The sequence below is a fragment of the Vidua macroura genome, chromosome 4, assembly GCF_024509145.1.
Source record: "Vidua macroura isolate BioBank_ID:100142 chromosome 4, ASM2450914v1, whole genome shotgun sequence".
NCBI lineage: Eukaryota > Metazoa > Chordata > Aves > Passeriformes > Viduidae > Vidua > Vidua macroura.
Genome location: NC_071574.1, coordinates 2074777 through 2101578, shown reverse-complemented (window position 1 = coordinate 2101578; position 26802 = coordinate 2074777). Strand labels below are relative to the sequence as shown.

At 50.2% G+C, this 26802-nt stretch overlaps 2 protein-coding genes across 6 annotated transcripts in view; one reads left to right on the top strand and one right to left on the bottom strand.

Moving 5' to 3' along the window:
• Positions 1–14894: 14894 nt before the first annotated feature.
• Positions 14895–16619, bottom strand: PURG (purine rich element binding protein G). Its single transcript, XM_053974997.1, has one exon. It carries the CDS (start codon positions 16617–16619, stop codon positions 15609–15611), a length of 1011 nt encoding a protein of 336 aa, XP_053830972.1. The 3' UTR covers positions 14895–15608.
• Positions 16620–18048: 1429 nt separating this feature from the next.
• The window catches only part of WRN (WRN RecQ like helicase), a 28524-nt gene continuing 19770 nt past the window's right edge, over positions 18049–26802 (top strand). For 2 of the 5 annotated variants that reach the window (XM_053975231.1, XM_053975232.1), the window contains exons 1-6: positions 18051–18369; positions 18752–18854; positions 19566–19681; positions 20580–20725; positions 23538–23686; positions 25480–25629. In XM_053975231.1, coding sequence (XP_053831206.1) covers positions 18765–18854; positions 19566–19681; positions 20580–20725; positions 23538–23686; positions 25480–25629 — 651 coding nt within the window. In that variant the 5' untranslated portion in view covers positions 18051–18369; positions 18752–18764. Of the gene's footprint in view, positions 18370–18751; positions 18855–19565; positions 19682–20579; positions 20726–23537; positions 23687–25479; positions 25630–26802 lie in introns of those variants that run through there. The other 3 variants (XM_053975230.1, XM_053975233.1, XM_053975234.1) reach the window with 3 other exon arrangements.

Here is a 26802-nt window from a genome sequence, read left to right as displayed (position 1 = left end):
TTTGCAACTAGGATACTCAAAGTCTAGCGAAAGCAGCCTTGCCCAGTGTCTGCAACAAGCTTGGCCGATGCTTATCATGCACTTTGCAGAGGCAGACTGCCTCCTCTTACACGCTATCTTACAGCTTAGCCTATTTACCTATTTATTTGTGGTCTGCTTCGTTACTTGCAGCTCTCTGACCATGCATTAAGCTGGCTTGTTTCTCTTAACCACCCTACCTGTCAAAGGACAATGAACGCAAGGACGAGACGACGAAGGCGGTCTGGTAAACGCTGATGTTACTAGTGGCCTGGCTTCATTTTCATGAAGAACAAAGCTCCAGAGAAGGACTTTGGATCAGCACGCTCCTGGAAAGAGGCTGGGAAAGGAGGATTCATCCCAACAGATGACAGGCATACCCTTTTCTCTTGGTAAACACACGCTTCCCACCAACTGCCCCATCAACCAGCCCGATCCTTACACAAAGCAGAACCTTCAGTTCTCGCTATGTTTCAGCAAGCACCCCAAAAAACGGTCACAGGGCAGCAAAGTGGCTCCCCGGGCCCTGCATGCATTGCCACCAACTCTCCCAAGTGTTGTACAAGGCAACATCTGGCTGTGCAACATCTGGTGTGTCCAAGGTGGGTGTGGATCTTTTTTATGGAAGAAAGCACTTTTTCAGTCAAAAGTATTGACTTGCCGGAGCTGGCAGGATATGCTGGGGATGCTGCAGGTACAGCTGCAGACATGTTTCTCATCAGGGATCAAGCACCGGGGAGATGGTTTTCCAGCAGCAGGGAACACTAATATCCCAGGAGTAAAAACAGAGCTACAAACTCACGTCACTTATTTCCATTACTGCCAGAAAGAGCTGGATTTAACACGCAAAGAGCAAGGGGATATGGATGTAGGCACACAACTGGGAAGAAAGGAAAAGATGTGGGAGCTGGAGAAGTGCAGCGTGATATGGGCAGTGCCTGCAGTGAGGAGGGCAACGAGGTGCAAGGTGGGGAAACATCACCGTCTCAGTCCACCATCCAGACATGAAACTTCTGGAATGATATAACCAGCCTTGCTGCCAAAGCAGCAAGGCCTGGGGAATGTACACAAGCACGTGGATGTGGCCATGACCCTGCCACCCAGCAAGGAACAAGTCCATCGTGGGGGAAAAGCATGCCAGCTTGCACACCATGGCTTTCCCTAAGTGATACTGGAGCCTGTGGGATTAAAAGCAATCGTTGAGCAATAGACTGGGCAAAGAAGCATCTTCCAGGACTGATCCCGCAAGACTGGCACCTCTCACCATGTGCCATATGTAGGCACTGGGATCACGTTTGGTTTAAGTAGCCTTGACCTCAATGTTGAGACCAAACCCAAACACTGGAGGCATGGACAATTACCAGCCTGAAAACTCCCGTGCCAAAATGACTCCTTTTCCAGGTCTTTTTATAACATGTTCTTTCCTGTCTTCCGATTGAAAGGATTTTTGGCAGATGATTTGGAAGTGGATAATAAATCTAATGCTAGGACACCGCGTCCAATTGCACAGTAATTTCCTGCACGGCTCTCACCAGGAAGTTTACGCCTCGTGCTGCATTTCTGCCGCCTTGATTTCTCCTTCGGAAACATTGTCATTGTGTGTGACACTCCTTATAGTTCTGCCTCCACCTGGAGTGGCAACCCTGTTAAATTTTTAAAAAGAAAAGCTATTACAAGCTTTTTAGGAGAAAAAGCTGTCTGCTTGCCCGTGACCTCACCTTTAACCCGAGCTCTGGAATTTAAAGGCATTTATAAAATCCTGCTCCGGCCGCTGTGCTAGATTTTCACCTAAATATCCTCAGCAACTTCTCCAGTCTCCAAAAAACAACTGATTTGAAAGATTATTAGGAGCAATGATTTAATTTTGGAGGCAGAGGCTTTCGCTGCTGCATTGAAGCCTGCAGATATCCGTGCACTGGTTTTCAGTGGTGAATCAAGTGATTCCCAGACACAGCCTATTTCCAAGGAAAACACCATCCCAGACTGCTCGGTACCAGAGACACTACAGTGCAAACTGAAGATGCGGGGCCATTTTTAATTCTATGCTAATTATCGCAATAAAAACCAGATCCTGCAGCGGAAGACCCATTCTGGGAAGAAATAATCATCCATCTTTCGTAGCTGTAGCTGTGCTGCTGGAGAAGAAGCTTATTTACAAAATGGCAATCTCCAGAAAAAAATGCTGTTATCGTTGCCTGACAAAGTCAGGTATATTCTGATACCTTCTGGGGGGCTCTGTCTGGGAAATTCCTCTTTGAAACCCAATGCTATAAACCTCAAATATGGAAAAACCCCATCCTGTTCAACAAAAGGCAGCTGTAGGGCTAATGCAACCCACTGTGACACAGAAATGATGCTTGGAGGTCCCTGCTTTGAAATCCCTGCTTTTGGTTTAGAGCAGGAAAATCACATGAACTCTAAATTATTTATATGCGAAAAGATGGTTTTAATAAAAGCATCAGAGGTGTGTAAACAAAACTGAAATTCCTAAAGCGGACTTTCCACATTTTGTACGGTTACTGAAATGTGAACGAGAAACATCCTTTTCCCTCCCCCCGGCCGAAAACATCCGTCGCGCAGGATGGCATGAAAATGCCCTTTTTTAGTATGCAGGAAACACAAGAAAGCCAAATAAAGCCATGAACCTGCAGAGTGGTTGTGAAAGGGACGAAGAAAACCCAACCAAGCAGCAGGACCGCAATCTGTTCCCGCTCCCCCCACGTGGCGCCGCGGTCCCCGAAGAGGCTCTCACACCAGATTGCAGTGCCAGACAATCTCACGGAGACGGGAACCTGCACTTGGGTGGCAGCCAAGCAAGACCCCCAGCGCCTCTTGCCTTGACTGCCAAGACATGATCTTCCTCCAAGAGCTGCTTGCGCCTGGGCATGCCACCACCCATGGAAAGGGGCTCTGCTCCACCTCTTCTCCATCTCTCCTCGCTGGGTATCCAGGAGGCCCACATCCAGTATTCCCAGGCACGTTCCTGGGGAGCGGCAGAACAGCTCCGATACGTCGCCCCGCCGCAGTGATGGAGCCTGAAGACGGGAACATTGGACCACAGGGACAGCATGTTGAAAGCAAAACATTTTATTACCATCGGTTAAGCTTCATAATGCACGCTTATGAGTAAGAGAGAGGTTATATGGAGATCACTTTGCTCCCTACCAACTGCAGCTTCTGGGATTAAATGCAGCAGCTGTTGAGCAGAGCGGAACGGGACCAGTGCAAAGAAAAGGAGAATAAAATACATTTGAAACGGTGGGGGGTAGCCTGGCAGAAAACAGGCCCCTGACTTGAAATTCAAAGAGAAAGGTTTATTTTTTTTACTCCTGTACCAAAAGGCACGGAGTCCGGGACAACAGCTGGTGACCAAGCAGTGCTCTGGAAATGCACCCCTCTAACTTAATACCCACCTCAGCAACCACCACCTGGTATGGGCGCCGCAGCTCCCACAAAACGCGGGAATGTCGGAGTGGAACGCTTTTCCTTGGGGCCACGACACCTCTGCAGTCTGTGGATCAAGCCCAGGACGGTGCAAAACCAGGAGCTCCTGACTAATCACACCCCCGCAGGTGTCTGTGGGAAATTTTGGTGGCCGTGGACCACCAGGAGGATGGATGACAACGGGGACCTATCCTGAATTCTGGGTGGTTGCCTAGCTCAGCCACAGCGCCCTGCAAGGCTCGCCTGGGGCTGGCTCAGATGCGTGATTTTCCGCTTGTTTTCCGTCCACTCCCATGAAACGTTTTTGACAGTAAATGCCAGCCTGGGATGGTTTCTAAAGAACACAAGTTTCTTCCAGCAGAAATTGCCCCTTCAATCTAAGATCAAAAATCCAGTTATCTTTCCTGGAGGTCAGAGAGCATAAAAAAGCTATTTTGGACCATCTGCTGAAGAGTCACTAACACACTTTACCAGCACCATCTTTTTTAAGCCCAAATCAGTTTACCTTCCAGCCAATCTTCCACAAGCAGCTTCAAATTGTATCAAACCCTATCCAGAGGAACACTCTGCTTTCCCCTTTCCCGATATTACCGCTCTCATTTCACAATAGTTTCTGCATTCAAACAGAATTCAAAGGAGAAAATGCCTGCGCTAGTGAAAGAGGACTCTGGTTATTGCTAGCACAAAGCTACCAATTTTTCTTCTAGCAAACAAACTGCTTGGCTAGAAAGGTGGGAAGCTCTTGGAAGACTGAGAGCCTGGAGGAGGCTGGTTTTTAGGCTGAGGCAAATGAAAAATCCCCATATTGTGCCCTCTTGCTTGTTCTGCACAGCATCTTCAGCCTTGCTGAGAGGAAGAGGCCGGCGGGGGTTTTGAACAAGGAGAGAGAGCACCTCAAGGGCTATTGCAACAGCTCAAGGGCTGCAGTGGGGAGGAGGAGGAGGGTGAACTTCCCTCTGTGAAGAGCCTGAGGAGGGAGGTTTAGGGAGGTTATCCCAGCTTTAGAAGGTGCCTCCTAAGAGGTGTGAAAAGCAACAGGTTAAACTGCAGCTCGATGCTGCAGGCAGGAGTTAAGTGGGCACCACCTCTGCCTCCTGCTCTGCATTGGGGGTTTTCTTGGGGTTTTGCATATATCAGCACAAAGCACACACTGCCAAACAGTTAGTTTTAAGCTCTCTTTAAAAGAAATGTCTCTGCAATATGCCTTCACCAAGGTAACCCACAGTAAAGAGCTGGCAGCATCCATGAAAATGTTCATCAGGCAACTACAGCACCTCCCTCCTCTTTTTTATTTCTTTTTTTTTTTTGAAAATAAGACAGCTAGAGGGAACTTATCAGTGGTTAGCTCAAAGGGTTACCCCTGGCAGCACTGAGGGATGACGGTGCTGACATCAGCAGTAAATGCTGCTATGGAGAGGGGGCCGGGACGCAGCAGGATTACGTGCACCCTGCATGCTGGCACACGCCGATCCCAGGACAGACATGCCTCTAGGCGCTCCAGAGAGGATGTGCCAGGCAAGAGGTGAAAGTCCCAGAGGCAGAAAAGGAAGGATGAAAGAGCTGGGCTCCTGTGGTATCCAGGACAAAGCTGTTGACCCTTTCCTTCTGAGTTGTAATGGGATACACAAATACCTGTGGGTGGCAGTGCCTTGACCTAGCTCAGGTGTCTGCTGCCACTTTGACCCAGGTCCCATGGGCAGGTTCTGGTGGTCCCTGGTGCTGGTGGCTCCCACTGCAGCAACCGGAGTCAGTACAGGACTGCAAGAGAGTAGACAGGAGCTTGGCAGAGGCACAGCTCTTATCTCCACATCTTGATGCTTTGCTGTGGGCACGCTCATCCCACGTGCCTGAATTTACAAACCCACATCAAACCCCTGGGTCGATTCCCAAACTGATTTGGAAGCATTTGCTATTACACATGCAGAGAAAAGCGACTCTAATTACTCTGCACCCCATTTAAATGTCCCGGGGAGAATGAAATCCTGGCACTGCTCAAAGAAACCAAATTGAGGTTACACATAACAATGGATCCAGGCATGCCACTGAGCTGTGGTGGGAAGGAAGAGCCTGAGCTCAGAGCAGCACTCGCAGCAGATGCAGCAAAGCTCATCCCTGGGGAAGCTGTCAGACATTGCCTACAAGCGAGATGGTGCGCGCCGGCTGCTCGGAGGAAGCAGCGAGTCTGCCACCAGCACAGGACCAGATCTGCCCCAGGTAACCGGTTCATGCAGCCCTACTCCACGTGGGAGCCATCCCTGAGGGAATGGCTGACTGCAGGGTTAAATAACTCCTGCTCTGCTGCAGCTTCACCCCAAGAATCTGCCCCAGCCTAGAGGTAACGTCTGCCAGAGCCCCACCACCCGTGCAGCAGCTGCAGAAGCACGTGAGAGCTGCAGAACGGGATCCCTGGAATGGTTGAGGCCAAAGCACAGCAAAACAGACACGGAGCAAAACGACTGTCTGGGAAAAATATAACCAGCTCCACATCTTTGTGTCCTACATTGGCTGCAGCAGTTAGCAAATGCACAGTGAGGGAGGGAAGCAAGGCACATTCGGGCTTTGCACAATATTTCCAGAGGGATTCACAACGAAAGCCTAAGAAAAAGATGCTGAACTTCTAAGGAAAAAAAGAGGTTCAGGGCCCTCAAGCCAGGTGTTGCACAAGACATGAACTTGGTGATCCAACAGGGAAAAGGAACAACACTAGCAGGATCAGCAAAGTGAGAGGAGAATGTCCCTACGCACTCAGCCATATAAACACCTACAGGGGTTTCTGCCTGTGCTGCTTTAGTGACCTTGATGTTTTGCAGCCAGATGGAGCAAGAAATAAAATGCCAGCCTAAAGGATATGCTCTGAGGTAAGAGGCACGGAAGTTTGATTCACCTTGTGAAACACGGTGCCTATTCTCAGCTTACAGGTAAACATTTCAGCCAAAAAACTCTTTCCCTAATTTTACCAGGATGGGGGAGATTATTAAAAATGCTTAAATTAAAAAAACTTCATCACTTACTACAGGGATGTGCACAATAACTGAGTTGTTGAGTCTAGGATAAATCCTACTGCCAAGAACTAGATCAAACCCTTGCCCTCTGTTCTTGGCTGTCAGGAGCCTCTGCTCACCCCTGCTGTGACATCTACCTAGGAAAAAACTCTTTTCAAAGTGCCACCAGCACAATGCTCCACTTTTCAAACACTTTGCCATGTTTATTGGAGTCTCAGGGGAGAGACTGTCCTTGGAGGCAGCTCAGTTCCCTCACAGATTCCTGTTCTAGGCAGCCCTGTAGAGATCTCGGGAGTGTTCAAACATCTAGAAAGAAAGAACAAGCAGCTGTGGTGAAGACAACCCAAAGAGAAAACACATCTACCCGTTGACTTCATGCTGAGCTGCATTTACTCCAGAGCACTGCTCCGTCACCTCCCTCCCAGAGCTTAAGGTCTCCGGCCTTAGATTCCCCCTGCCAGCTTCCTGGGAGAGAGAGAGAGAGAGAGACACTCTCTTTTTTGGGGTACTTCCCAACCAGGCAGCAGCACAGCAACCTCCTCCGTGCCCAAAGCAAGAATGACAATTTGCAAAACAGCCACGGGTCCAGGGGGAACTTCCAGAGACAAACCAGCTCCTGCTCAACACCAGTTGCCAAGGGAAGCGGTGGGAGCGACGCCAAGGCCAGGCTGGGCTCCCTGTGAGCCCTGAGGTTTGCTCTCGTGCTGCAAAGCCGTCGGGGCCCGCCGCTGCCAGCACACGACGTGCTCCAGATCCCCCTCTGACATGGAACAGCAGGGATAATTGATTTATGTTAAAAATACCAGGGCTGCATTGGCACACGAGGCCTTTTTCCTAGGAGGAGGAGGGAAGAAATAGCTGCCTGACACATGTGCCCTTCTGGAAGCTGCTGGGATGAATATACATCATATATTCACGTGGAGTGGTGACACTGTGGGACAGGAGGAGCTTCTCTCTCTACACAGAACTCTCAGATCTCCTCGCACTAAAAATGTTACTGAGGGAAAGTTCATGCCAATATTTCTGTGACTCCTCATATGATGACAACACACAATCCTGGGAGAGTTAGGAACATAAGGGAAAACCTGTATTTCCAAATTTGCTGGCACAGGGAGCTTATATTGTCACTTAGTGCTTTTCTTACACTTGTGTTTGAACACACTCACCAGAAAGCAACAAGAACATGACCAGGGCTAAAAATTACACTTGGTGGAAGGTTCTGTATTTCCTTTGGAAAGGATGCAGAACAGACCTGACAACAGCCTTTAATTATGTGTAAGAGCTGCAGCAGGGAAGAAACCAAACTGTTTTTATAACTCCTCTGGAGAGCATGGCCTGTAAGGCAAAAAGCAATAGAATTAGATGGAAGCAAGGGACACATGGACTGGAAAAGTATCTGAGAGGAAGTAGGGTGAAATAGCTTAGGGAGGGAAGCTGGCAATATCCAGCATGGGAGATTTGAAAGAGCAGATTTTTTCCAGGTTCTTCCACTTTGGAAAAATATGGATGCTTTTTGCTCTGTACCCGGCCCTGAAATGCACCATTAGAGGCACCCTTGCATTTGTAAATTCAAGTTTAGAGTCAGGTAGGTTCCAAACCTTCCAAGCACTACAATTCACCCCAAATTTCTCCCTGTCTCGCTTTCGGATACCATCAGTATTGATCAGCATCAGATCATCACAAGAACTGTCGCACTCCTTTGAGGTAGGGAGGTATCATCCACCCCCTTTTAGTGGTGGACAACACAGGCACAGGCAGGATAAAGCCAAAGCGATCCCATCTCCATTATCAGGAGGCCCAGCTCCACACACTGACAGCTTTCCCAGAGTCCAGGCAATTACTCCAGCACTTCACTGGTTCAAAGCACAGCTTTCAACAGCTGTTGACACTGACCCCTGCTGCACCTCAGACCTCAGAGGGGCAGGCCCAGGAAAGCAAAGGCGGTACAAGTGGTGATCATCTGCAGAGTCTTGTTAGAAACGACAAAAACCCCCTTGCAAAGGCAGGCATGAGATTGCTTCTTGAAAGCCACTTTCTTTCCCCTCTGATCCCCTCCAGCCTTCACCAACCCCTTTCCTTGGCAATGGAAAAGAGCAGCTGCCCCATCGATACACACAACACTCCATCACTCATTCCTGGAGCGGGAGGCAGCCGATGTAGAGTGCGGAGCAAAGGCTCCGGCGAAAAGCACGCGCAAGCATCCGTAAGTTGGGATGGCACCAGCAAACCTTACAGGCCACCAACAGCTGAGTGCTCCTCTAAGCTTCTGCCTGTATTCCTGGGCAAGCCTCCCAGCTCAGCAAGAGCCCAGCCAAGTGAGCCTCCAAGAGCGAGCTGTAAAAGCAGTAACAGGACACGCAGGACAGGCTTGGCCCTGGTGGGTTTGTTGGCAACATCAGACACTTGCAGAGCTTGTTACGGATCCCAGAGAGGAAGGAGAACCAGCCCAAAAGAACCACCCCGGTCCCCAAAAAGAGCGTTAGGACCCAGGCGCTGTGTCTCCTTCCCCAGCTGGGTGGGACTCCCGTGCTGAAGGTGCCGCCTATTCCTCCTACTACAGATACAACCATCACCGTGCTCTATGATTCCCTGGAGCACTCATCTTGTCCTCACTTCCCTCCGCCCCCTCCTGCCTTTTCGTTCTTCTGCCTCGGTGGGAAGCGCTTATCTCTGCTCTTACTCCCCCTCTCCCTCTGCACAGTGCCAACAACATGTGCTCCCAACAAGGACCAGATGGGAATACTTGTAAGAGCCTGGGGTTAACCCGTGTCTTTTATCCCACATACTCTCTGCTGTTTTGAAATGCAGATTCTATTGCACGCGCTTTGCAGTGTAAAGATTTAAGGTTAGTAGTAGAGTATGTTGATATTGCTTGTGAAACCCATCTTGCTCCTCTATTGCACGCTGAACGTCTCCAATATGGGAAACAGAAGAGACAGATAGTGTTTTAATGTCTCCAAAGGAAGGACCTATTGGAAACAGGGGGGAAATGAGTATTTGTAATATGTCCATGCATATATATCTCTAATATTCCCCTCTCCCTCGCCTCTTGCGTTCACTTGTGCCCACACAAGAATTCACAGATGTTGTGCCAGCGGGGCTGGGCACGAAGCCTCGGCTTTCTCCGGCTGCCAGCAGCCGCCACCAAGGGCCATCTTTGCCTCCAATTAATCTCTGCGTGGCAAATGATCAGGACCAAGAGCAGATGCGAGCTCCCGCCTGCCGGATGGATTTCCCCCACCGCGGTCAAGAAATCCATCCGATTGTCTGCGTGTCCGACCAACAGCTCCAGGGCAGGAGCCATTTCCCCTCCCAGTTTAATACTGGTGTGTTGGATGGGTCTAAAACCCCGAAAAGATGGAATGTGCCTTCTTAAGTTTCGGCTCTGTGCAGAGCTAGCAATTTCCATGTGCCACTCCAAGCGTTTCTGTGCAGCCTAGCAATTAAGAAGATGAATTAGCAAGTCGTTAATGACGGTTTTATTGTGGGGGGGCAGCCAGGCCCCTGGAGGCTAGGCCGGTAGGAACACAACCACGTTCACCACACATGAGAAGCCAGCAGGCACCTGCACCTTTCTAGAAGCTGGTGCACACGAGAGAGCCCCGAGGCTGCGGGTTCGGGTTCCGCGTGACGCCTCCCTCCGCACGGGGAAGGAGCGATCTAATTACATCCATCACAGAAATGCCAAAACGACATCCGGCTTATAAAACCTCAATTTACGCTTTGACATTTCTGGAAAACCAATTTTTAATCCATGTCATCTATCAGGAGTTCTTGATATTTTACTTCACCTCGATGCTTTATATATACTGTTGCCTTTATTGAGGTGCAGGTGGGGAACTGAACACAGGCTGACAAAATATTAGGAAGAAAAATTGATGTCAGCCCATGAAAGCTTCCACGGGTTTTGGAGGAACAGAACAGCAAAAGATCTGGCTTTAGCTTTTTCCAAATCCCCCAAATCCAGAAGCACCTTGTCCCCCAGCTGGGGCTTTTTTCCTGTGGCCATGACAGGATTTGGCCATTTTTAAGGCAAGACCAGATCACCTCAAAACAATACATTTTGGCAAAGGCCGTGATGTGACAGCCTCACTTGGGTGTAGCTTATGGTGCGCCTTTAATTCCACTCCTTGAATAAACTCTTAATTTCAAACACAACCTTTACTTGAAATGAATGGAGGCATGGGAGGGGAAAGGTGAATTTTAGACATCACAACGTGTTAAGTCATTAAAAATAAAGGGCAACTTAATTTTGGAGTAAGCAGCATAGAAAATTAAGCAGAAAGTCTAATTTTCTTCAGGAATTCTTTCATAAATCACATATATCTAGTGTATGTACAGCAAAAGTGGGAGTGCCATGAAACTGAAAAGGCTTATTATATAACTTTTGACCCGGTGCAAAATATGCCCAATAAAAATACACGATAATAAACTCCTTTCTACTATAAAAATTACTAAAATTGGAAAACAGGACTGCAAGTCACGCGAGCAGAAGGCTTCCTAACCACCAGCGGCTCCCTTCCCTGGGAGTTTAGGTCACTTCAATAGGCCATAGGGGAAAAAAATGATGCAATTATCAGACTAGGACATCTGTAGCTGAAAAAAAAAAAAAAGTGCTGACATTGATTTTGGTAATTGCTCGGGGGTTCTTTTTCGTATAAAGGACGTGATTTCAATACTTCTGCTTGGGATTTTATGAAGGCGGCAGTACAGATTTGCAGAGCCAGGGGTTGTAAAACGGCACGGGAGACATGACGTGGCCGGCAGCTGCCTCTTTACAGCTCTCACCTCGCCTCAACGACGCCTCCAAGGAAGAGCTTTGCCTTCTTTTAACTACGCTTCCCCTTGCAGCCTTGCTGAAAACCTACGGGATTCTTACGGGGGCTGCGGCCAGGAGCTCGCACCCAGCCCTGGGTGGAACAACGCGCTTATCCAGACCAGTGGCGGGAGCACACGCCCCCTCCTCAGACCGCACTTCAGATAAATAAGGTTATTTCGCTACGAGCTACTACAGGCTACAACATACTCACATAAATATATTAATGCCTATACGTGGATATGAATCGGTATATATCGGATACAGATAAGAAACACTTAGACGACGAGTAGATACCAATAACCGCTGCAGCTTCTCGCTGGGTAAAGTCCACCGTCCATCCAGGCTGCACGCGAGGAGCCCGCGAGGGAGGGCTTTGCCGTCCCCCCGCAGCGCCCGGCGGGTCGCCCTCTCCACACCAGTGCAAAACGCTTCCCAACCCTTCCATAGCTCTGTACTTTACCAGGAAAGCCGGCTCCGTGGGCCGGACCCAACACAACGTCCCCCCAGCTGCAAGGCAGGGGAAGCCCCCCAGACCCTTCCGTCTGGGATAAGCTTTTCACCCCGCCTTTTGCGCCAGCAGCGGGGAAAGCCAGGTACGAGGCAGCTGCTGGACTCGGCTTTGTCAAGACTACAAGCGCAAAGCTCGGTTTTAAGCCTCGACAGCAACACGGGGTGGGGGGGCCCAGTTTGCAGAAGGGGCGAGGAGCCGCTGCGGAGCTGAGGGCGCTCAGCAGCTCTGCACATTGCAATGCAAAAAACCAAGTCTTCATCCCGCTCTTGGTGGTTTGAGAGGAACCTCAACACAGCGCCTGTCCTCCTCTAACATACGAGCGGAGCTGGACCAAGCAGGATCAACAGGTCTCTAACAGACACGTGCATGCAGGAGACGGCTTCTCTCGGCATTAGACTACGTTACCAAAGCATCCCCTTACCGGAGCGGGAGCAGAAATGTGCTCCTAGCATTATTTACACAATATAAAGTGCATTAGGATTTAATAATTCAACTGACAGACTTTCTGCCGGGACCATACAATTTCGAAACAGAGGTGAGGGCTTGAATAGGAAATTCTCTCATGAGAAAAAGAGGTTCAGACCGGTGCTCTTCACCCTGTCCTCCTAAGGATTGTTTTTGGCCGTTCTTTCTAGTGCAAATAAGCTTGTGTTTTCTCAAGTTTAAGGGACATGGCAGTTTCAGGGCGTCAGGAACGAACATTTAAAACACATCAGGGATTCAGTGTTCCCGAGCATCTCGCTGGGCCCTCCTGGGCACCAGCAGCCAGCGTTGTCACTGCTCTGGGAAGCTGAAGACGCGCTGCCAAAAATACAAAGGAACCCGTTTCCGAATCTCACCGTTCAAGTCTTGCATTGCTACACTCCGAGTGCATCCCTACACCTTCCAGCCCAACATCTGCTTCCCATCGCGTGGAAAGCCGTCATCCTCCAACCCAACACCAGTGCTTTCCGTCGCGATGGAAACCCACAGCCACTGGTCTACCCACGAGTGATCGGCAATGAACGTGAAGATCCCGATCCAGGTTTGGATACTAAGGTGCATCCCGTGCCAGGGGAGTAAATGCATTAGCGGATCCTACGGGATACCTGCGTGCCAGAACCCAGCCGTCGCTGGATTCCCAGGTGACATTTACAACAAACTAACAGCGTTGGAAAGCCAATTCATCAACAAAAGATAAAGGGCTTTTTTAAAAAAAATGGGCAGCAATAAGGAAAGCAATTTTGCATCCTTTTTTGCATCATTTAAAGCGGTGAAGAAAACATCCCTTTCCAATCACGAGTAATTTCCTCACCAATACTACAGGAACACAGGGAAGGCATGAGCACTTACAACACACGTGGCCACTCAGGCTAATTCCAGCCGAGGAGCTTTTACGATCCCTTGAGGCAAAGGCGGGCAGGGATGGGAGATGCCGAGCTCGCCGGGGAGGAACGCCACACAGAAACGGGAAGGAGAGCGTAAAAAGTTCGTACATTCATAGCTCCGGTTTGTTGGACTAGAAGTGAATTTTTTACCTCAGGCACTGTGACGGGCAGCAGCAAGTCAGCGATACGCTAACGTATCAACGCATCAACGACTCATTCACTAAATTCTGGTTTCACACCGGAACAGCATGGAGAGTTCTTTTAACGTGGGGTTTTGTGGGGTTTTTTTTTTAATTGACCTGTTAAAACCATTGGGACGAAAGCCATAAGAGCCACGATGAACCAGGACCCGGCACAACGCCCGCTGATTCATCACGGTCCACTGGCTGCTCGAGTGATGGAGCGAGAACATCTCTTCCAGGTTTGAAAAGGGACCTGAAAGAGCAACCTATGGAGAAAGGGATGGGAGTTTTGACACTAAGCCAAAGGCTTGGTTGCTGTAACTGCTATATGTGGTTTTAAAGGGGGAATCACCTAAAACAGTGAAATTAACTTGCTTACTTCTTGTCACAACTGTAACATTTTCCTAAAGGTTCTTTGGTGACTTTGGTGCAAGCTGTTTTTTTTTTTCGTTTTTTTTTTTTTTTTAAACTTTTTTAAAGTTAAAACAGATTGACTAGTTTTAGTACCCAAGCTAAAATCCAGATTATCCTCTTGGTTCCCAACCCTGTCTCCCCAACCTTTCTCATTATGACATTAACAGGTAACAGCATTCGGATTGAGCGTGGCCATGCAGTGTGCAGGTGGCTCCAGACTCAGAGTGGTGAACAGTCCGGTTGGAGATAAAGACGTTTCTCAAAAGGTTAAAAAATAAAACAGGACATGGTTGCATGGAAAAATAGCTGGTCCACATGCACACTAGGCCACTCTGTAATGAAACCATTGGAGTGATTACAAATATCTGATCAGACATGGCAATGCCTGCTTAAAACAATCTTAAAGGTGAGCAACATGCTACTAGAAGTACCTGGAGCTCAATCAAACTCCCGCTGGATCAGGGGGAAGGAGCTGGTCATCCAAAGGCTGGACAAGCCCCTTACGTTATAAATATTCACGTTTTAAGAAACACAGAATATTTCAGGTAATTGCACACATTCTCCCTCCAGGAAGAGAGTTAATATCACGAGATTTAAAATTTACATCACAGATACTCCAGGATGACACCAAAACCTTGGGGCAGGCAGGCAAGATCGGGACTGGAGCCACTGAAGGACAGCTCCAGCTCCGAGCTGGGGGGCAAGGGGGCGATGGCAGGGCACAGATGTTGTCTCCCCAACACCATCCACAATCAACACAACAGAAAACCCAACATGGCATCCACCACAGCTTCCGAGGCGCGCCACGGGTGAGCATGAAGGAGATGCCTTTTCACACGAATCCAGTGGTGCGCCCAAAACCCCAAAGGTCTTCCCCGTGGCGGGAGGAGGAAAACACCCAAACGCTTCCCTCGCACAGGTAACGTCCCGAACCACGTTAATCTGGGAGAGAAGCTGGAAGCCTCGGTCGCGGCATTCCTTCCACCTCCCAACACCCGCTCCACAGCCGCCTACTGGAGCACCTAATACAAAAATACCTTCTGAAATTTCGGACAAAATGCATTAAAAATCAAAAAAAAAGAAAAAAAGATCACCAGCCTCTAAGGGGCAGAACACGGAGATGAGGAGTGGGTTATTATTCACTGCCATTAATTCAGAAGGCTGAGCACTCCGCTGTCCTGGGATGCTCAGGTGATCTGGTCAGCACAAAACTACGGAATGAACGACAGATCTTCCGCCCTTCACCGGCACGTGACTGAGGTCTGACGGGTCATCGAGACTTTACCCATAAACAGACTATTGTTTCCAACTCAATAACCAGGAGATGCCAACTTTAAAACCTCTCTCCCTCCTCACACACAGACCAGAGATTCACGTGGAGCTGATTTTTGCCATAAATGCTCTACGGCAATGCTGCTCGGCCTTTGGACCGGGCACGGGCAGAAGCCAGTCCTGAAAAACTCGTGATAAGCAGAAACTGATACATTCATCGTAAGGTTCAGGGTGGGGGTACTTTTGCATCGTGTTTAAGTGCAACACAAGCCTTTTCTAGACTATTTAAAGGTCAGGGTGCCGGATTTTGTTTGTGCTGATACGCGTACTTCCACAGTCTCCAACACTCGAAGCAGCTGACTCATACGGACTCGGGAGGTTGGTCCTTTCCTAAGACACACGGAGATGTTTTGGGCATAGTTTAACGTGATAACCAGACTCCTATAACATTATGTACTGGAGTTAGCAAGAACTACCAGAAAAGGACTATACAAAAAACTGGGGCAACTTGGAATTACTATAGGTCAGTCCCTCTCACCAATTTCTGCTTGCTTTGTTTGGTTAATTGTCCAATGCACTCTAGTCCAGACCCTCTTGCTCTTCACCACTGTCCCCTCTGGCATCCATTCTTTTCTCTTTATGGCTGTTGTAAATTCTCCTCATCTCTTCTTCGTACTTGATAAAATTTTCCCCGAACCGTGTCCACGCTTTGTAGGGAACTGTGATGGTGTTACGGTAGGGCGGCCTCACCTCACTTACCTTCAGGAAGATGCCGTACCTGTTGGATCCCACGTCGAAGTAGAAGCGCTTGTTGTCCACTCGGAAGGAGGTGCCCTCGGGGAGCTCCGGGGGCTCGTCACCTCCCCCCCGGCGATCCTCTATGTCCCCCTCGCCGTATTCTTCAATCAGCTGCACCAAAGCATCCCTGAACTCGATCATCCCTTGCGCCGGGAGGACGATCGTCTGCTCCTGTCCCAAGCTGTGGCCGAAGTAACCCATCATGCCGGGTCCCCTGCTCATGGTCTGCCTAATCCGCAGGAAGCGCCCGCGCTGGTTCTCCTTCAGGTCCAGGTAGTACTTCCTGTTGTCCCTCTCGATGTACTCCGTTTTGAGGACGCTGTGAGGGGGCTCCTCGGAGCCCACGGACGCCGGGGGCGAGGGCGGCGGGTGCTGCGGCCGCCTCCGGGGATGCTGCTCCTTGTCGTTGCTGTGCTCGTGCCGGTGGCCATGGCCGCCCTTCAGGCCCAGGTGGGCGTAGTGCTCGATGAAGTCCCCCAGGCAGTCCTTCAGCTCGGCAGCCACGGACAAGGAGAGGGTCAGCTTGCTCTTCCTGATGTTGTCCTGCCTGCCCCTTCCTATCCAGACCTCGGCGATCTTCAGGAAGCGGCCGCGGGAGCTCTGTTTCACATCCAGATAAAACCGCTTCTTCTGGATGTCCACCCTCTTGGAGGCCAGCTCCTGGATCTCCATGCAGCTCCCCTGGGAGGAGGCCGGGTAGTGGTACTGCTGCTGGGACTGGGAATAAATGTTCCTATGCAGGCCAGAGCCTCCCAGGTTCCTTCCTCCTCCTCCTCCTCTCCCTCTTTCCATCTTTACCAATCAGCTGGAAATAATACACAACAGAGACACAGATGACAACATCAGCACCAGGGGCCTGCTCAGCTCCTCTGCAGCGGCTCCGCTCGGCGCCGCTCTCCCTACAAAGGCTCCTGCATCCCCCTCCGCTGCCACTGGCACGCAGCATCGCAGCCCGACGATCCCGGGCGCTCTTCCCCTCCCGTGCTCCGGCTCCCGGACAAGGGAGCCCCGATTTCAGCGGCACTCCCCGGCAGCACTCGCTGCCCTGCAGCCCCCCTGTGGTGCTACAGACCCTCCAGCCGCCCCACGGGGGCGGGTGATGGTGCCCTGTTTCGGGGGGCACTCACCCCTCTGCCGGGGCTGCGGCTCCCCCTCTGCAGGGTCTGTCCCTGTGCCTCCATCACCCCCTCTGCTCTTCCTCCCAGGGCACGGGGGGGAGCACTGGGGTTCCCCCCAGCGCTGCCCTCCTGCCCCCCGCTACCCACGGAGCCCCTCCTGCCGCTGCATCTCCTGCCCCCCGTGCCCCCCCAGGCTGAAGTTCCTTCCCCCCCAGTACTGCCCCACTGCCTCCCTGGCCCCTCACTGCCCCTGCTGCCCTCACAGCCCTCCAGTGCCCCCAGTACTGCCCCCGGCAGTGCCCTCCTGCCCTCCCCTCTGCCCCGCTACTGCCCCCCCCGGCCCCCAGCGCCCCAGTATTACCCCCCCCAGTGCCCCCCATCACTGCACCTCCTGCCCCAGCGCTCCCACAACTTCACTCCTTGCCCCCCAGTGCCCCAGAACTGCCCCCCAGCCGTCCCAGTGCTGCCCCCCGGTGCTCTCAGTGCTGCCCCCGGAGCCCCAAAAGTGCCCCCCGGTGCTGCCAGCGCCGCCCCCGAGCGCTCCCAGTGCCCCAGCGCGGCCCCCCCAGCGCCCCCCCAGCACAGAATCTCCCGCCCCATCACTGCCCCGCTTACCCCGGCTGCCCCTCCGCGCCCCCCAGCGCCGCGCTCCCCGCGCCCGGTCACTCACCCCGCAGCGCCCATCGCCGCCGCTGCCCTTCAGCCGCCGCCGCCGCCGCCGCCACCGCCCGCAGCCGGCGGCCCCGCCGCCCCCCGCGCCGCGCAGAGCCACGGGGCTGGCGCTCCCCCGCCGCCGCTCCGCCCCGCCCCGGCCCTCCCCGGCCCGCCCCGGCCCCGCCCGGCCGAGATCGGCGGCGGCGGCAGCGCGGGGGGCGCCGGGGGGTGCGCGGCCCTCACGGCCGCGGGACTACAACGCCCACAGTGCCCCGCGGCCGCCGCAGCACCGCGCGTGCGCGTCACCTCGGGTAACCCTCCAGCGAAGGCGGGGCGCCATCTGTGGCGTACGGACAGCGCGACGCGGCGCGGCGCGACGCGCAATGTGCGCGCAGCGCGGGCTCCGTGAGGGAGGCCGGGCGCTCCCGGGCACCGGGCGCGGAGAGGCCGCGGCGGCGCTCGGGGCTACCGCCGGCCTGCCGCGGGCTTCGGAGGGAGCGCGCCGAGGCCTGCTGTGCCGGTGGACGGCGGGCGAAGCGGTGAGGGCGCTGCTGGCGGGACTGGGAGCCCTGGGGGACAGCACGGCAGCCGCTCCGAGGGGGCCACGGCAGCCTGCCCAGCGCTGAGGGTGCTCTTTCCCGTGGCAAATCAGGCGTGTCGGCGGCTCCACGTCCCCCGGCGGTGTTCCCGAGGAGTCCCGAGCTGGGCGGCCGCTCGCCGTCGGGCGCTGGGCGATCCCGAGTTCCGGAGGTTGGCGCCGGTCCGGCCAGGTGGGTGCGGCTGTGGCGGGCCGGGGTTGCGGGATTGTTTGTGGGTGCCGGGAGTGCTCTGGAACTTCCAGCTGGTGTTGGGGGCGGTGGGAGCTGCAGGGTGTCCTTTATTTCCAGTTTCTGCGCTGCTCTCGTCTGTTCCCGGCAGTCCCAGGCCGAAGAAGTGAGTGGCTGTAAAGGAGAGCTGTTGCCACGTTTTAGTGTCAAAATCCTTTTTGGAGTTGAAATGGTTGTGCTGGGAAAAGTCTGCTTAGCCTCGAAAATCAATTAAAAAAAGGCAAATATTTCCATAACCTTGTTCAGGCCTGATGGTAGTGACAGCTGACCTCCACATGAGCTGCTGGCTGTTCTGATTTCCTGCTCTTCTTTTTATTAATCACAGAAATGTGCCAAAAATGGATGTGGTAGCCGCTGGCCTGCGGGGTAAGTATCCCCAGTGGATGCTCACAGAGAGCCTGGAGGAAGCTCCTTTGGGGCACAAAAAGGTAGGTCCTGGCTCTTTGCAGGCTGCAGAACAGCTCTGGGGAACGTGCTTTCGGTTAGGCTTGTTGCCTCCAAGGGAATTCCGGTGTTCCTGCTGCTCGCCTGTGGGCTCTACATCAGCGGGGATTGGGGGGGGGGGGTTTCTCCTCCCTTCAGTTTGGCACCTGGAGTTGTGGCCCAGCAGGGTTCTGGGAAGGCCCTTCTGGTGGCCTTGATGTGTTAAAACATTCCAGCGCCTGTGTTTTGGATTCATCAGTTTTGGGTGTCCCCTAAGTGTTCCTTGTTTTGTGTTTTTTTGTTTTGTTTTGTTTTTTTTTTTCTTCCTCTGTGCGTGAGCAGTTCAGTGTAAAAATGCCCTCGAGGAGGGACCATCCCTGAAACAGCTTCATCAGTTAGATAATCAATTAATTAATTAATGAGGGGTGGGGGGGGGGAAGCAGAGGCTGCAGTTCAGCAGCTTTTTATTCCGCAGAGTGGGGGGTAAATGATTAGTTGATGAGTGAGTGGTTAGTAGCTTGGATATTAAAAGCTGCCAGGTGAAACAAGAGCAGTTTGGACTTTCTGTTCACTGGGTGCTCAGAGTTCAACGGGGAAGCTGGGGCGGGGGCCCAAAGGTTTTGGTGAAGGGGCTGTGTGAGGCTGGCTGGGATGGATGTCCCTGGTGAGGACAGGTGTGGCAGATAACCAGAGCTCTCCCACGTTTGCTTTGCCAGAAGCCTGGTGCCCAGAGGAGTGTTCTGGAGGATGGGCTGCCATTCCTGGAGTTCTGTGGCTCTGTTGTGTATAGCTACGAAGCCAGTGACTGTTCTCTTCTCTCAGAAGATATCAGGTAACAGCTCATATTCTGGTTTTTTTCCTTCTTTCCCTTGAGTGCTCCTTTCTTTTTGGAAGGGACTGGGTTCTTGGGAATAGTTTCCCATTTGGCCTTGTTGGTGGGAGATGCCATTTCTGAACCTTTCTGTCCCTCAGAGCAGGAGCTGTGAAGGCTCCAATGCAGATGGATTGCCTTTCACAGAATGGATAATTCCATGAGCTTCAGTGACTTCATGGAGAAGTGTTAATTCCTAACTTGGGACTGTGTGTTTGAAGAAAATAAAGTAAATTTTATTTATGGTGCAAATACATTATTATTCTTCCCCCTTTTTGTGTAGCACAGCTCATGTTGCTGGGGGGAGAAGAACTCTCTACAAAACTTCCAGTGCTGTGGGATAAATAAAGGACTGTTGTTCAAGGGATCATGGGGTGAATCAAGAAGAGCCTTTCAAAGGAATAAAAGCCATTCCATCATCTTTTTCCTCTGGCTGTCCTTGAGGCCTGTGCGGCCAAGTTTTAGTAGTGGGGATTAAAGGTTCTGTCCCTGTTGTGGTGCTGAGGGGGAAGAGGTAGGAAATTTGGGGGTCCAGGGCAGAAGGGGGGTGGTGTGGGAAAGGTGTTTTGAGATGGTTTTCTATCCCATTGCCCTGCTGTGCTTTGGCTGGCAGGAAATCGGTTCGTTTCGATGTGCTCGCTTTGCCCCGCTGGTAAATTCTGGGCGTCCTCCTCTGCACCCACCACCTGCAGATGTTTACCAGCAACGTGCTAGTCTTTGCAGGCAGATCTGCAGGGCTCTGGAGCATTTCAGCTGGCTCGGGGTTGTGCAGTGCTTTCTGTGCCTCACATGTGTGGCCAGGGCACCTTTGCCGCGGGTGACAGCAGATGAACGTGGGGGGGTGTCTGCTCCTTTCCAGGCAGAGTTTACCCGGCGGGGCTGCTGTTGGCTTTGACATCGAGTGGCCACCGTCATACACCAAAGGGAAGATGGCCAAAACAGCTGTAATCCAGATGTGTGTCGCTGAGGACAAGTGTTACCTGTTTCACGTCTCCTCCATGGCAGGTACTGTACCTCCTCTCTTATTTAGGGCCTGAGCTGCTCACTGTTTCTCATGGTAATTTTTGAACTGAAGCCTTGAGCAATGGCTAATGAGTCCTTCCACGTGGGACAGTAAAATCCAACCTTTTTCTCCCCTTTCCCACCTATGATAAAGGGATTTATTCTTTGAGGGGTGCCTGTATATTAAGACCATCTTAGCTTGCCAGGTGTGCTTGAAAACAGGGTGTGGGTTCTAATTATTTTTCTGTCTGAGTGAGAATATTTTATTCCAGTTTTCAAAACTTAATTCCCTGCTCCTATAATGGAACTTTCTCTTTAGTGCCAAAATAAACAGTGAACCTAAATAGAGCAGGCTGCGGGTTTTTTTGTGTTTTGTTTTGTTTTTTTTTTTTTCTTTGTTAATTTGGCTTCAACAAGAAGCCTCAAAAATGATGGCTCTTGTGCTCTTTATTCCCAATTCCTGCATTATATGGCATCAGCTTTGGGAAAGAATACTGGCTACCTGGTGTGATGCAGCTGTGGGGAGAGAAGGGGGTGTGCTTAGCAGAGGCTGAATTCATTATGGATGTGAATAAAAGCTTCCAAATAGGGAAAATGGGGATGAGGGAAGGAGCTGGCAATTTTATAACCTTTGGTTTAAAATGTTAGATTAAAACTATGCCTGTGAGAGGTTTCTGATTTCCCTGGGGGACTCATGCTGAGGTATAATAGCGATGATTTTAATGTTGGTGTTCAATCCTTTGTCATTTAGAGCAAATGGGGTGGAAAATTTAATTGCTGGAGGCTATTCCGCCAGGGAGGCTGGGGAGCACAAAGGAAAATGATGTGAGGAGAGGAAGCTGAGGGAGCAAGGGCCATAAAGAGCTGGAATGCTTCTGATTCTGGCAGGGAAGATGCTGGTGTGGCTGCTGTGGTACAGCAAAAGGTGGTGTTTCCCTCTGGATGGTTTTCCAAAGTGCCTGTTTTTGCCAGTGGAGGATGCACTTTGAACTGAGTGACTTGTGCAGGGACCAGAGCCAGTTTCTGCTTGTTATGGCAATATATGTGATCTGCAGAAATGCTGGCCAAACCACAATAAAAAGCACTAAGTCCTGGCGAAAAAGCTTTCTCCTGCAGCAGGAATTGGCTGTTCTTGGACTGTGTGTAGATTTCAAAACCACATTTATTTATTTATTGGGAAGGTTGTTCATAATTTTCCATTTTTAGTGGTTTTTTTTTTATTTCCCTACAGATTTCTCAAAATGTGACCTGTTTCTCAGATTGTAGCTTTTGCACAGCCTTCAACTTAGGCTTTTTGGTTTTTTTGTTAGTCACTTTTCTAGGAATCAGGTGGTGGAAATGGGGCAGGAGCCCTCCACTGGCGAGTGCCCATCCTGGAAGGCTGTAATGATGATTCCCTTAGGTGAAAAACCCCTTGTCCTTTTTTGCAAGCCTCTGTGTATGTTGCAGGCTTTTATTTGATTGAATCCCCTCTATATGTGGAGGACTTTCCATCTTTTCCCATGGCTCACAAGCTTTGGAAATGATGTACTTTGCCTCTCACAGCACCAGGCTGCTACTGTTTGGTGGGGGGAGGTTTACCAGTTATTTTTTTTTAATGTTTTGGGGTGGCTCTGCAGTTTCCCAGCCCACAAGCACAGCTGACTGTGGCTGTAGCTGCAAGTGTACCCGTACAGTGGCAGCCGTCAAAGGGCAGAGATAATTGTGCACAAATAAAATCCGTGGTGCCAAGTGTTTGTTGGAGTACATAAATGCATATTGCAGGGCTGGGGAAAGGTGATGTTTGAAATGAGACCCAAGGCAGATGAGCTCTGTGTGCCTGTGCAGTTCTGTGTGTTTGCAGGTACTAGATTTGCACTTGAGACTAATTCAGGGTATCCAGCTGTGGGGTCCTGAAGGTATGGATTTAAATAAGATGCTCTGAATTTTAAATGGGAGCAAACACACAGGGGAGGAAAAAGGCTGTTATTGTTCAAGGATGAAGTGTCTGGAGCTGTTCTTCCTGTAGAAAATGAGATGAGAAAGCTGCCTGCTTTAATTCACTCCTGTATGCTTGAAAATGCCCTTTGATCCAGGTTTGCTGTGCCATCAGTTTGGGAGAAATCAAAATATAATACTCAGTATCTGTGTGCACCTTGGAACACTGTGGGGCTTTGCTTGCTGACAAGACTGACGTGTTTGGGCTTGGCACAGCATCTGGTTGGTGGATTCTGTTTTCCAAATGCTGTTGTTGGAGCAGCCCAGCCTCAGCTCCGAGTTTGCCTCCAGAGAGTCTGTGCTTCTGGTGATTTCCCATGCTTATGGTTTCAACTGTTGCCCAGAAATGTGAAATAGCAAAAACTGTGAAGAAATTATGGGGAAAATAGTAAAATAATATTTGATTTCATGTAACAAACACTGAATTTTGAGAATTAAAGTACTTTACCAGTGAGGGGTTGCTTTTTTTTTTTTTTTTTTTTTTTTTTTTTTTTTTTTTTTTGTGATGTGACTTATCAATCAGAAAGACAAATAAGGTTTGGGTTGTTTTGTTGTTTTTTTGTTTGTTGTTGTTTTTTTTTTTTACTTGGTTTGTTTCCAGGTGCAGGATGATTTGTGTATTTCAAGTATTTCCTTCTTGCTTGTCTGCAGATGACCCATCACAACCAGCTGCAGTTTTCAGTCATTCCAGAGAGAAATCAGAGGAACTATGGTGGCTTTTCCTTTAAAAACACAGGGTTTTGCAGATGGCCTTTGTGCTCAGATTTTGTCATTGCCATTACACTTTCTGGCATCTTCCAGTATTTAGTTTCTCATGTTTGGGCTTAATCTATTTTAGGTTTTCCCAAGGGACTCAAAAGGCTGCTCGAAGATGAAACAATTAAAAAGGTTGGCGTAGGAATTGAGGGAGATCAATGGAAGCTGATGAGTGACTTTGAAATCAAGCTGAAGAGCTTTGTGGAGCTGGCTGACGTTGCTAATGAGAAAGTAAAACTCTAAAACCTTTTTGTTGTGGGAGGGAATCTTGTTCTGGTGCTGCTGTGCAAAAGGAGGCTTCCTTGTCCTGGTTGGAGTTCCATTCCAATGGCAAAGGTGTTCTGTGGAATAGAGCAGAGCTGTATTGTAACTTGTTCAGAAACTGTTCAAAAACACCTCTCAAAGCCTGCAGAACCAAGTGCTGTCTTTCAGTGAGCCAGTTTTTAATCAGCATTTGTCCCCCCTCAGGTCTGTTCACTTCAACTATTTACAAGGTGGTACCTTTTGAATTCGGCTGCAGGTGCTTTTCCTTTAATTCTTGGTGATGGAGATGGCCAGGTAGTTCTGCTGGCAGTGGTGTCATTGTCCCAGCAATGGCTGAACCTCATCAACAGGCTACCAGAAGGCAGCCCTGCTGGGTGCTAGAGGGAGGCATCAAGGTCTTCCCTGAAGCCCTTCCTGCAGAGGTGTTTCTGCCACGCCATCTGGGAATAGATTTTCTGTAGGAATATCTCTATTCCTATGATTCTCAGGCTGGTGTCACCTCAGCTGTGGTGTGGGTGCACCTGGTGAGCTGCTGTTTACAAGTTGTGCTGCCTTTGGCACACCCCGAGTTTCATTTCTGTGTCAGAGATGGTTTGATGCAGGCACACCTGTGCTGTCTTTTTAGGGAGGGGAGCCAAAGGTTCGTTGCTTTCCAAATCATTCTTATTTCTTGCATGTCCTTTAAAGCTTTTCTTTCTGCGTGCACCTTAACCTGGGCTTGGTCTCTCCACACATTGTTCATTCCTTCTGTGATGCAGCTCAGTGCTTTCCGTAGGAGCCGCTGTAGAGTTTGGATTGGAAATGATACAAATTAACTGTTTTGCTCTAGCAATAAGAGGAGCTGTTACTTCTCCAAGCTGGAGTTTCCTGAGTCACCCCCTTTTTCTTTTTAATCCCGTCATTCGACTCGGGATAATTTGTTATGAAGATGAGCAATGTGATCTCTGATAGCAGCTTAAAAGTCTTCTGCTGAAGAGAAAACAAACCAAAAATAAACTTGAAAGAGAACAAAAGAACAGGGTTACATATAATGGCACAATGGGAGGGGAAGGGCTGGGGGAGCCTAAAAAGAACAGTTGGGAGGGTTTTTTTGTTACCAGACTCAAGGCAATGAGCTGCTGTTGCTGCACTGCTGCTGTTCAGCTCCCCAGTTGGGCACATTTTCCAAGCTGTAATAGCAGGCAGAGGCCTGGATCCTTGGGCTCTGAAGGAAAGTTTCTCAGACTGCCTCTGGACACAGCAGAGTGCAGCCACTGTGGCTGACAAGGGGGTGCAAAGGCAATTGGAGGCAGCAGCGTGTTGGGGTGGCTTTTGGGGACTTGGGACTCGTGGGCTAGAGCTGTGCTCTTCTGCTTTGTGCTTGCCTTCAGCCTGACAAAAGATGTCCAACGTGCACAGGCAGGCTTTAATATTCCTGTGGTTTTATTAGATGAATCCCTGGTGCTGGATACTGAGTTTTTCTAATTAGAAAGGCAAATAACAGGAAAATCCTGGAGGAGAGAGGGGGTGCTGTTTAAGTCTAGGGCTTTTATTTTACCAACCCAGAGGTTGTTTTGTACAGATGCTTTGTATTTTTAGTAGTGTGACAGCACTGAGAAGAGTTACTGCTTTGACAAACTAAGTATGCTTCGACTAACCCAGAGCTCTTGGCTGCTAACAAGGGACCGAGTATGCTTTGCTCTTTTTGGGGAGGTGCAGATGCTTTCCTTTTTAAACAAATCCCCTGCTTCTGGTGTTTTGTTGGGCTTTCTTTCCCCCAGCTGAAGTGCAAGGAGACCTGGAGTCTAAATGGCTTGGTGAAGCACCTTTTTGGCAGGCAGCTGTTGAAGGATCAGTCTGTCCGCTGCAGCAACTGGGAGACATTTCCACTCAACGAGGAGCAGAAGCTCTATGCAGCCACAGATGCCTATGTATGTACCACAGGGGATCAGCATTCCAACCTCTGGGAGCACATCCCTTCTCCAGTGCTCCTAGCTGCTGGGTATTTCTTTAGTCCCTTGCCTGCAGGTGTTCCCTGTAGCTTGTTACCACTTCTGGATGCGTTTCCCTCGGGTTTTGTCGTCTTTCTTAGCCGCTAATGAGCCCAAATCTCGTTAAATGTCGTATGGGAGGTGAAATTCAAAAGCAGCTTGGGAGAAACACAGCCTTCACTGGTGGCTAATACAGGAGAACCACAATATGGATTTTCATATTGTTCAGTTCAAGAGTTCAGTTGCATATGAGTTTTGTGCTTCTCCAGAAGTCCCTGGTTTTTTCAGTATTCTGTATGAGTTTTGGTTTATCTGCAGTTCTGTGGAGGGTTTCACCGATATGCTACCAGTTGCCACCTGCTTCCTGGGAGAAAATTAAGGAAAAAAAAAATCCTTTCAGTCTCTTATTTCTAGGCTTAGAGGAAGGGAGGTGGGAAAGTAGTTTCTTTTATGACTTCTAGTTTAGTTAGGAGTTCAGCCATGGAGGGTTCAGCACCTGTGAAGACCCAAAGCAGTGCAGAAAACCTTTTCAATTTTTTTGTGCGTGGTTCAGCTTTTGTAGCCATTTTTTTCCAGGCAGTGCATCTTTCCCCCTATGCTCTGTTCACCTGGCCTGCCTTTTGGAGCCTCCCAGGAAAACATGAGGGAGTAACTTGTTTCTTTTTCAACACGTGTAGCCTAATTAGCACATTGCTGGCTTTAGGCTGTGTTTTTCTGTTAGAACTCATTATTCATACCAAGGGAAATACTAAACACACCGAATCCATCTTGGTGTGTTTGTAGCTCTTCTCCTGGAGCTCGGCATGAAATCTGAGTGAGGTGAGCAGATGGTGGGACCGGGAGCTGAGCGCTGGGAGCTTTCTGTGTGCAGCCAGCTTGCTGAGATGATCCGCTCTGGGACCTGTCTAAGAGTGTCCATTGCAGCATTTGGCCCTTAGTGCAGCATTCTGCAACATGTAACCTGGTCCTGGTGGACAATGCAGTCAGGGTAGTCATTAGTATGATGGGAGCTGTATTCCAGTTTGGAATTCTGCTGGTCACACTGTATTGCTGCCATTATTTGCCTGATTAACTCCTGATTAGGTTTTTTTTTGTTACTGTTTTTTCTCTGTG

What these genes read in the sequence shown, in the direction of transcription:
- PURG (XM_053974997.1), bottom strand. Translation starts at nt 16,619, where the DNA reads ATGGAAAGAGGGAGAGGAGGAGGAGGAGGAAGGAACCTGGGAGGCTCT.